The sequence below is a fragment of the Cibotium barometz genome, chromosome 56 (assembly GCF_041138505.1).
Source record: "Cibotium barometz isolate CiBa-2024 chromosome 56, ASM4113850v1, whole genome shotgun sequence".
NCBI classification, from domain to species: domain Eukaryota; kingdom Viridiplantae; phylum Streptophyta; class Polypodiopsida; order Cyatheales; family Cibotiaceae; genus Cibotium; species Cibotium barometz.
The window spans coordinates 14,067,934-14,079,672 of NC_141101.1; the positions used below are offsets into that span (position 1 = coordinate 14,067,934).

Consider the following 11,739-nt stretch of genomic DNA (forward strand, 5'->3'; position numbering starts at 1 on the left):
TGCTTTCATGAGGAGATATGCATGTGTAATCAGTATAGCTCTTGCATGGTGTGAATAAGAACCACCACTTCACTTTAACCTAAAAGTATAGTATTCTAATTGCCAATAGTATATATATCCTACCATGTATACACCCAGGATACTATTTTTAGTAGGTTTGCAGACACGAGATACATTCATTTCAAGAAGTCGAGGTTGACGGCGGTGGAAAGGCCTACATATTTTGTTATCTTATGACTATGCTAAAGAGTTTAGAACCATAAAAGTGACACTTGACTTCTCTGGGGGCTTCATGTAGATGAGAATGAGAGTATATTGGATGTTTTGAAGCTAGAGAGGGTTTTAATGATTAGTTTGCTATTATCTATGAGTTGTACTTTGGCTTTTTATTATTGTATTATTATTAGTGTCTCATTTTTTTACATCATGATTTGTCTTTTTTGTATTATTTGGTCTCTATTAATTTGGTGGAATTTGTCTCTCTATTTTGAAAGTGAGGTGGGATCTAGAGCCATGAACGTTTTACCATTTGGTTGCAATATGCTTGGCCACATATATACTTTTGAATGTGTCGGCTGCTCATTCTAACCAAATGTGCTCTATGCCACATATATACTTTTGAATGTGTCGGCTGCTCATTCTAACCAAATGTGCTCTACGATGGTATAACCAAACTTTGCAAGTGTATATATATAGACCCCACCCTCACTCTTACAAATTTTTTCACTGAGCTCATTTGATTATAATGTACACGCCTAATTTTGAGGGGGCTCTTTAAGGCCAGACATATTAAAAAGTAGGCTTTTGGCTCGTACATTCCAACCAAATGTGCTTGGATGGTAACCAAACTTTTCAAGTGTGTACAAGTGGACCTCGCCCTCACTCTTGAAAATTCAAGCTCATTTGGTTGCAATGTATAAGCCAAAGGCCCAATTTTGAGGGGGCTCTCTAAGGCTAAGACACTTTAAAAGTAGGCATCTAGCTTGCATCGTCTTAGCAAATGTGCTCACATGGTGAGACCAAACTTGCAAGTGTATATATGTGAAATATAGCCTCACTCTTGGAGAGTTTTTTCACCATTCAAGATATTTGGTTACAATGGTGGGGCCAAATTCCCAATTTAGGGGGCTCTTTAAGACTAAAACACATTAAAAAGTATGTGTCTAACCCACACATTACAATCAAATGTGTTCTTATGGTGACCAAACTTTCTAAGTGTGTATATGTAAACCCCGCCCTCATTCTTACAAAGTTTGATCACCATCTGAGCTCATTTAGTTGTAATGTGCGGGCCAAAGGCACAATTTCAAGGGGGCTCTCTAAGGCCAAGACACATCAAAAAGTAGGCATCTAGCCCACACATTCCAACCACATGTGCTTGGATGGTAATAAAATTTTGGAAGTGTGTACATGTGGGCTCCATCCTCATTCTGGCAATGTTTTGTCATCATCCAAACTTATTTATTTGTAATGTGTGGAGAAAAGGCCCAATTTTGAGAGGGCTCTATAGGGCCAAGATACATTAAAAAGCAAGCATATGTCTTACACATTCCAATTGAATCATTAGGAAATTTTTGAGGTCATTTTGGGACCTTGTAAAGAAGTTTGACCGGAATATTCCCTCCAAAAAGGGGGCACCGGATAAATTTTTGCAAATGAACTCCAAATTTGTCGGACCTCACATATTTAGATTCTACTCTTCAAAAGCTATCCATTGATATATAACACGATAGGGTTCGGAGAAGGGAAAAGATAGATACCTAGAAGATTCCTTTTTGCCTGGGAAAGATAAAGATAGATACCTAGAAGATTCCTTTTTGCCTGGGGAAGATTCACGTTACGTGAATCTTCCCCAGGCAAAAAGGAATCTTCTAGGTATCTATCTTTTCTCTTCTCCGAACCCTATCGTGTTATATATCAATGGATAGCTTTTGAAGAGTAGAATCTAAATATGTGAGGTCCGATAAATTTGGAGTTCGTTAGCAAAAATTTTATCCGGTGCCCCTTTTTGGAGGGAATATTCCGGTCAAACTTCCTTACAAGGCCCCAAAATGACCTCAAAAAATTCCTAATGGTACCACAAATTTGCAACACATGTACACTTGCAAAGTTAACCATCCGACTACATTTGGTTGGAACGTATGTATCAGCCAATGATGCCTACTTTTTAATGTGTCTTAGCTTTAGCTCAAAATTGGGCCTTTGGCCTACACATTGCAGCCAAATAGCTCAAATGTTAACTAAACTTTATAAGAGTGAGGGTAGGTACACATGTACATACTTACAAAGTTTGAACATCATCAATGCACATTCACATCGTTAAGGGATAAGTATAATAACAAAGAAATCTCTTAAGAGAGAAAATATGCTAAGAAAACAAGACGTGTTTGGATAAATTTGTGCATGTGCATGCATGTGAACTTTCGTGTGTATTATATATAGGTGGATGTGAGTGCATGTGCACATGAGTGTGTATGTGTGTGTGTTATATATAGGTGGATGTGAGTGCATGTGCACATGAATGTTTGTGTTCATGTGTGCCTTGGGAAATGTTTGTGTATTATGCAGGTGGATGTGAGTACAAGAGATGGAGATAGGCAGAGTACACATAATTGTGAGAGCGAGAATCGGTTGGGGTGATGGAGTCAACCATCCACATATATCCATCTATCATAATAATATAAAAGTACAAAGCAATAGATAGAGTGTCCTTTCACAATGGATATCCAAGGGCAAAAACCACATGGGACCAACACCTTCAATAGCTAGCTATAACGCATGAGGTGGTGGCCAACTTGCTACAAAGCAACAAGTGGTGAACTCACTATCACCGCTCTTCTCCACCTACTCAATAGTTTGAGACATATTAGAAACATTATTAAAGATTGTTTTTTAAGACAATGTTTCTTATATATACTGAAATCATTACACTGCCCCAATGTGCAATGCACACTTCCCACTAGCTGAGCCAAAGATAGTTGGTATGCACAAGCACAGTGAAGGCAACAGAAGATGCAAATATAAGAAGTATTAATGCTACACCACATATAGAGCAACAATCATAAGTTCTTAGTGGACCTGGCGAGTCCTCTAGCAGCAGCAGCGGATCCAATGTTAGTCCATGGTCACGTAGGTTGAGGAGGGCAGATGTTGATACACATGTTTCACGCAAAGAGAAGGAAAAGATAGATCAACCTTTTGTGCGTGATCTATCAGTAGGTCACTCATATGTGGATGGTGACTTTAGAGGCTCTGAGCAGAGCCTTAATGAGGAGCTTGGCATTCTGTCTGTGGTTACTCCTGGTGTAAGGAGAACCACGGTTGTTTTGAGGACACCTGGCAGATCCAAGTGTACACAGATCTATGAGGGTCAGGTACCCTATTAATAGATTGAGATATGATGTATATACATCCCATCATTATGCTTACATGGTTAAAGAAATACAAGAGTTGGATCCCACTTGTTTTGAGCAAGCACTTGAAAATTAAAAATGGAAAGATGCCATAAATGAGGAGATGCCAACATTGGATGCAAATGCAACATGGAAGTAAGGCAATTGGATGTAAGTGGGTATATAAGATCAAGCATAATGTTGATGGTTCAGTGTGAGCAGGTATAAGGCAAAATTGGTTGCCAAGGGCTATGCGCAAACTTATGGCATTGACTAAAACTGTGAGAGTTGTTTGCTATGGCTGCAGTAGCAAAAGGTTGGTCTTTACATCAAATGGATATAAAGAATGCCTTCTTGCATGGTGATTTGCAAGAAGTATACATGATGCAGCCACCAGGTTATGAGAGTGATTTTGTGTGCAGGTTACGCAAAGCCTTGTATGGCTTGAGGTAGGCACCTAGAGCATGGTCAAACAAGATCACGGAGTATCTTGTTACCATTGGATTTCAGATATCCAATGATGATTTTTCACTTTATGTGAAAAAGACAGATAGAGGGATCATGCTATTAGTCATTCATGTGGATGACTTGATTATCACTGGTGATAGTGATGCTGACATACATGATGTCAAGAGGCTTTTGAAGCAAAAGTTTGAGATGAAGGATTTGGGTAAGCTAAGGTATTTCTTGGGCATATACAGGTGGTGAGATAACCTTATGGCATTTTTTATTAGCAGAGACAGTATGGCTTGGAGATATTGTCTAAGTATAGTATGATAGGTTGTAAGCCTATTTCAATGCCATTGGAGCAGAACAAAGCTTTCCACAAATACAAATGAGCTTTTAGAGGATCCCACTACATACAGGCGCATAGTTGGTAGCTTGATCTACATGACCATTACTAGGCTAAACTTGAGCTATGATGTTAGACTTGTGAGTCAGTTTATGCAAGACCCTAGGAAGCTACACTTGGATGCAGCTAGATGGATTCTCAGGTACATAAAGTCCGTAGTTGATTATGGACCTTTCTATGATGAGACTGGTATAGATATACAGCTACATGAGTACGCAAATGTTAATTGGGCTAGTAGTGTTGCAAACAGGAGATCTACTAGTGGTTTTACGTTCTCATTTGGGAGTGCTACTATGAGTTGGAGCACTAAGAAAGAAGCCAATAGTTTCCTTGTCAAGTACACAGACATAGTACAAGGATGATGCTATGGCAACTTGTGAGGTAGTTTGGTTTCAGAAGCTACTTGGTGATATGAGTAAGTCCGTGGATAGGGCAGCTGACATTTATTGTGACCACATGAGTAGCATACACTTGGCCAGTAACCCTGTATACCATGCTAGAACGAAGCACATTGAGGTACATTATCACTTTGTAAGGAAGAAGGTTCTAGGGCAAGTGATGTAGATCCAGTATATGTCAGCATAGAGGATCAAGTGGCTAACATTTTCATTAAGACATTGAGTACAAAGAAGCTTCACAGGTTTAGGAGCTTACTTAGAGTGCAATGTGTGGAGTTGAGCTCGAGGGACAGTGTTGAGATATCGAGCTCAACTAGTGCTATGGCAGACATTGATGACCTGCCTCGGTGATAGCTTCCGCACTTATGCCACTAGCATGGTTAATGGGATTATGTTGATATATCGCAAGTGGATAACAAGCTATGTGACAACCACTTTGGAGTACTAGAGTTATGGCATAGTTATAACACCAGCTCATATAGTCGGATTCACACTATAGATCGACCATTTATGTTATTGTAGGAGAGTACTTTTCTTTTATGTATGTACTCTTATCTTTAAGTTATATGGTAATAGAGAAGAGAAGAAGATAGAAGAATAAAATTCAGCCATCCATCTCTCTTATGTCTTGCACTCTCTTGTGTGTATGTGTGCGTGTGTCTGTATGTGCGTGGGTGTGTTTGCTTGCAAGGAACTCAAGCTCTCCCCCTCCCCCACATTCTCTTTATATATTGAGCTCCACAACTTGTAGGTTTCACAAGAGAAAAGTTTTTATGGATGTAAGTTGAATATTTGTGCATAGATGAAAAAGTAGCATAGATCTTCTCTTGAAGAGAAGGGATTTCCTTTTTGTATTCCAAGTGGAATAGATTGAAAAAAACTGAATCTTGTGAGTGCCAGATACTACAAACAGAGGATGTGAGGATTGAGTTGGGAGACTAATTTATTCAAATTAAAGTCTTGATAGGGGGTGGAAATTCTTATCATGTCCTCAAGAAGCATGGGATATGATTATTTAGTTAAAAGGCTAAAGCACACTTGATTAAGTGAGGATCTTAAGGTTGTGAAAACTTTCTTACGAAAAAATTATAATTTTACCATTAGTTTTTCCAAACATTTCAACCACTTTTCCCTAATCTTTTATCGATTATTTGCCAACATTTCCCTAATCTTTCACCTTCCCCAAAACCTTTCATTGCCCTTTCCCCCCTTTTTTGTGAAACATTTTGTCAAACCTTTGGTTGACCTTTCAATAAAACTATCACCAATCTAATGTGTTTTTCACCAAAACTTATGTTGCCACTTTGCTGAAGTCTCGTGAAAGACTCATCAAAGAATCTTCTATCAATATGTATGTTAATAGAAAATGGATTTGGTAAATTAGAAACCTTTATTACTTTATATTAGGAAGTGGAGAATAGAGTGAACAAGTAGAATAAGACAATGAATTGCTCATCCAATTATTAGAAGCAAGTGTGGTTCTATCTAGTGAGAGCACATATATTGGTCACCTGAGTAATCCTTTGAAATTTTGTTGTGACGGGGACAGATCTTCGCAATTACTGATCTTCAACTTTAAAATCCAAGTAAAATCTCCTTTGGACTTGTCTAAGCCTCTCCAAAACAATATAGTTACATTTGCAAATAAAAATTTCTCCAAGAAGATATGTTTACATACCCATAATAAATCAATTAATAAATAAGAACTCTTGTAATATAAGCATTGGCAATCCATGTATCAAAAGATGACACAAATTTCAATGCATTTCTTTATCTTGCATACTTCTTTACTTGCCTCTCATATTTACAAACATCCACTCAAATATATTGGGCAAAAAAATATTTATCAACAACCCACCTTTATTTTTGTTTTCAATAGAACTAGACATATCGCATCCACCTCTGTTTTTTTTATCAATAGGAGAGGAGCAATGCTAGAAGGATTAGATAGTGAGCATAGAGAAGAAGTCAAAAGAGAAGTGGAGAGGAAGAGGAGGGGAGTAGAATTTTGGAGAATGAGAAACAAGGTTGCGAAAGAAGAGGAAGAAGTGATGAGTTACGAAAAGAAAGAATGAGACCAAGAAAGTACAAAAGAGGGAAGACCAAGAAGGGTCCAAAGAACAAAAACAAGGCAACAATGATTGAAGAATAAACTCCAAACAACATTCTCTTATTTAGAACTACAATGAGTTTGACAAGCCTTTAAAAGAAGTCAGATCCTTTTATTTTTTAATAAACAAATTATTTTGGAATGAATTGTAATAAACAAATTATTTTGGAACGTCGGACTCTACTTAAACGATGATAATAGGCGCTTATATATATACATATACGTATATGTATACGTATACATATACGTATATAATACAAAGGAAGGTTATATATATATATATATATATATATATATATATATATATACATGCATATATATATATATATATATATATATATATATATATATATATATATATATATATAATACATATACATATATACATATACATATACATATATATGCATGTATTATATATATATATAAATAATACATATACATATACATACATACGTAATACATATATATATACATACATACGTACATATATGTATATGTATATGTATATGTACACACACACATATATATGACTCTATTTATACCATGGTAATAGGCTCTTTTATATATATAAACACACCGATGGTTTGGAGAGGGTAATAATAAGAGCCTATTACCATGGTATATATATATGTATGTCATGAGGAATTAAATTTAGCTGCTCATTACCAATGTTAAATTCAAGGCACATCAAAAATGCAAGGACTGCGAGAAATGCAAGTAACACAAATATCTTGATCACATTTATGCTTCAAAGTTAGCAGATAGAATTATGACAAATAACAATATGTTAAAAAAAATCCCAAAGAAAAGATTCCCAAGCCTTGCTAAAAACTCTCATGGGCAACTATAAACTTGAAGAATGGATAACTTCGAAAGATCAGATGTGGTCACTATGTTTAAATGACTTGGAATAATTTGTGCTTTTTAGTTTCCTTTTCCCTAAAATTGTTGTTTTGTACACAGCAATAACAAATTTATGGGGGGCGGGCCGTGCATTCCAACTACGCACAATCTAATGTTAAGTGTGAATTGCATAGATTGCTGGGCCAACTCTCAAACTTCTTTTGAGGGTTCAAACCCTAGAGCATGTGCTGATATGGATTACGTATTAATATAGATGGTCGCGCCATAGGTCATATTTGGCATCCCACGAAGGTTAAAAATCTCTCTCTCTCTCTCTCTCTCTCCCCCCCCCCCAAGCAAATAAGACCCCAGTATTTTATAAACCAAAAACTCCAATCAATTGGCACAATGCTTATATCTATAAACAGCATGCACTGTACAAAAAGACCCCTTGTACCACACGCGCGCCTCGCTACCCTAGGCACTTGAAGACTATAGGTAATACATGTCCAAAAAACACCCTTCTTCCTAGCCACCCAAAATAAATAAATAGAAGCAAGCATATAAAAACTCGCCATTCCTCACTTATTCACAACCGCCCCAGCAAAAACCCCACACATAACATGTGTATACTACGCTTCGCTCACTTCCTACACACCTCACATTTCACATACCATAATGCATGCAAGATAGATGAGAATGTCAAAAGCCTGTCGCTAATTGTCGCTGCAGACAACCTTTTCACCTTCGCCTTTCAAGCCTTCGCTAGAACAAAGACTTGGATCGATACCACAAGCTTCAAGGATGGATTGACAAGAAGGATGATCTGCAAAGTCTTTCTGTCTAAAATCCATGAGCATCGTACCTCCTCTGGCAATAACAAAAGTAGCCCCTAGTTGTCTGCAAGTCATGCAGAAGTCCATTAAAAAAGCATAAGCGATCATAATCACCAACCTATGCTGTAGACTTCCACGTCATCGTTTTCGTTGTCGTAAACTAACCTTCCATCACCCTTCATATTTCCCGGCACGTCGGTGGCTTTCTTTATAGCATCACGGACATCGTAAAGCATCTTAGCCACACTTAGAATTCCCACTGACTTAATGTTCAATGCCTGATGTATCTTCTTCCCATTATCGATGTAAAGCTCTCTATCCCAATAGCCACCTTGTTGAAACTCCTCAAGGCCAAGTTTTTCAATCCCTAAAACAATCCGTCAAAATTAAAAAACTCCTCCAACCTAATAGCATCCATACATACATGCATGCACGACATACGTACATACATAACCGCATGCACAAACACATTCATATATTATATCATGTCACCATATATTTTTATTACATCTGTGTATAGTTTTCTAATGGGGTGGAATCAAACTATGAAGTGCTGCAGTCCATGATTTGCATGTAAGAAAAAGGCACACATACCGACGGCCACAACCCGCACATTGTTTGCCTCCAAAGTGGGGACAATCTTCTGCAGCTCCAAGGCATTGGCTCTGCATAGCTTGCACCCAAATCTCCGAAGAATGTGGATAACAGCGGTCTGAAATCGATCAAAAACAACCATGGAGAACAATTCATCTTAATTAACTATGGAGTGTATTAACTATGGAGTGTACCATGGACACTACTTAAATATCAAGCTGATGCAGTCATCAAATATCAAAGGCACTTTATCATCAGAACTCTATTAATAGACATAGAATGCAATTATCTGATATAACTAAAAAGTCATGTATTGCTTGCTAATCAATTTTTTGTATCATGATTAATGCAACATACATATAAAAATGTCAATATGATAAAAATCATTGATAAAAATTGCCACATTTATTTTACATGAAAGCTACTAATTTTAATTTTATTAAGTAACACTAATTAAAATAGCAATCAAAGCTATTGATTAAAGAATAAGCTATCTTCAGAATACCATCTTAAATATTAATTAAGTAATTAGTATCGTAATACAAATTAAAATAGCAATAAAAGCTATTGATTAAGAAAAGTTATCATTAGAATACCATCTTAATTGTTAATTAAACAACTATAATGATGATTTACTGTTCATATATTTTCTATACAAGGAAATTTCTACTTAAGAAAAGATTAAGGTTTGATCAAAAAGATTCCAGAAGGTGGATTCTGATCTCACCTGATCCTCCCAAAAAGAGCCCACTTTCACAAACTTAGCTTCTGAAGCACCCTGCACCTTTTCTAGCTCAATGTCTTTAAGAGCATCCGCAACAGTAGTTGAACCCTTTTGAGAAGCCATGTCTGAAGCCACACACACACACACACACACACACACAACCCCAACCCAAAACGATAGAAAGGATTAAAACAAACTGTTAAGAAAAATATCGAAACCTTTACCTTGAAATTGAGGAAAAACTTCCCATAATTCGCCCAAGGCAGGCGATGGATGATGGGCTTGCAGAGAGATTAGCAGAACCCAAAATGCAAAAAACTCACGAGGAGGGCTGAGGGGTACCTGAGAGAGAGGAGAAGGGGTGTGTGATGGAAAAGGGCGCGTTGAGAAGAGGGCGAGCAGCAAAACCTGTCCGTGTCGGTGCTGACCGACTATATAATAATTCGCATCAAAAGTGGTGGTGGGTCTTGTGGTGGCCATTACACCACGCATCGGCATGCCTGCCATATGTGCCCTTTTTGTGCCTCTGCAATAGCCGGCCTTGAACCCTACACGCACTCAATGCCCACAAGCGGGAGTTCCCACGGTTGCTACTATCACAGGCACCCTATGGCCTGTTTCCACGCCCTAATTGATTCCTACAACGGAAATCATCACTTGAGAGGAATCAAAGCAAAATAGCCCACCATTCGCCCGCTTGTGAACTCAACATTGTGCCCGTTGCTTCGTGCAAGCACAGTCAGCGCGGTCAACTGACACGCGCACAAGTGCGGTGCAATATTTGCATGAAGGTGTGACTCTTGGTTGGAGAACGCCTAGCCCGAGTGGTCTAGCCCAGGCCATTCTACCCTACCCAAACAAATGGACCCAAGCTCAAGCCCTAACATCTGTGGTGTGTGTGAGTGGTGCAATGCTTGCATTCCCCCAAAAGGGCATTCCGAAAAAAAAAAAAGTGATCAAGATGGCCCGAGATCGTAACAACCCCCTTTCTAACCAATGTGAAGGGACCTTCTGCCCCATTCATACCCATTGACAATAGGAAGGTACTCAAAGTTCTCATAAGGAGTTTCGTGAACAACACAATTGGATGGACATGCACAAGCTTGTAGCCTATTATTAAAATTGCATAGTTTAAACGGGAGTTTGATTCATGGTTATGTAGGAAAATTCTAAGATTCCTCCCTAGCCCCTCAAGATGTCCAGAATCTTCCCCTGTAATCAAATCCCTCTTCAGAAATATAAAAGATCTTGTTTTTACCTGTTTTTACCTAGAGAGAGAAAATATTTTAGAGAGAGGTTATTCAGATTTTAGATATTTTTGGATGGAAAAGTATCTCTTCTTATTAAAATAAATTCCCCCGAAACAAAAGTTCAAAAAGATTTTCAGAAGGTGCATTAGAAATAAATTATAATCTGTTCAAAAGGCCTTATCCTAAGGGTCCAAATTTTTTAAAAATTTTAAATTAAGGTTCTATGGGGCCAATCAGATTCATCCAAATGTATGGAGGAGATAAATTAAAGAAATAAAGAAAATCCTCCCAAAAATGAGTAAATACTCACATAAGATGAAGAGTGGACTAAGGACCAAAGGAAATACTAAAAAAATAAATTTTTGACACCTCAGAGTGGGGATTCCCCCTCATGAAGGAGGCGCCTATTTCACATGTGTGGTGGAGTTTTAAATTCTCAAATATTGAGATATTTCATCTCTCTTCTCTCCTAATTCAAGTCTAGTTCCAAAAAGTATGGTCAAAAATTGACCAAACTGATCTGAAAATTTCTAAAATCAATTTGCTTGGTTAGAAGCTCACTTTTTCCTATAAATAGAAGCCTCCCCCTTTGTAGAAGCCTAATAGTGTTTTATGCACTGTTACTCTACTCCTCCCAGAGCCAAAAACTGCGAATTTCTTAATAATTCATTAGTTTTTGACCATTCTCTCTTCTAAAGAATTGGTGGCCACTCTTGTTGCAAACAAGAGTAGATCC

At 37.6% G+C, this 11,739-nt stretch overlaps 1 protein-coding gene across 1 annotated transcript; it reads right to left on the bottom strand.

Annotated features, from left to right (window-relative positions):
* Positions 1–7,990: 7,990 nt before the first annotated feature.
* LOC147606930 (uncharacterized) lies at positions 7,991–10,229 on the bottom strand. Its single transcript, XM_086791259.1, has 5 exons — positions 10,096–10,229; positions 9,757–9,878; positions 9,030–9,147; positions 8,601–8,802; positions 7,991–8,499 (listed from the first exon to the last, which is right to left on the bottom strand). Exons 2-5 carry the CDS (start codon positions 9,874–9,876, stop codon positions 8,316–8,318), a joined length of 624 nt encoding a protein of 207 aa, XP_086647385.1. The 5' UTR covers positions 9,877–9,878; positions 10,096–10,229; the 3' UTR covers positions 7,991–8,315.
* Between the last annotated feature and the right edge of the window lie 1,510 nt (positions 10,230–11,739).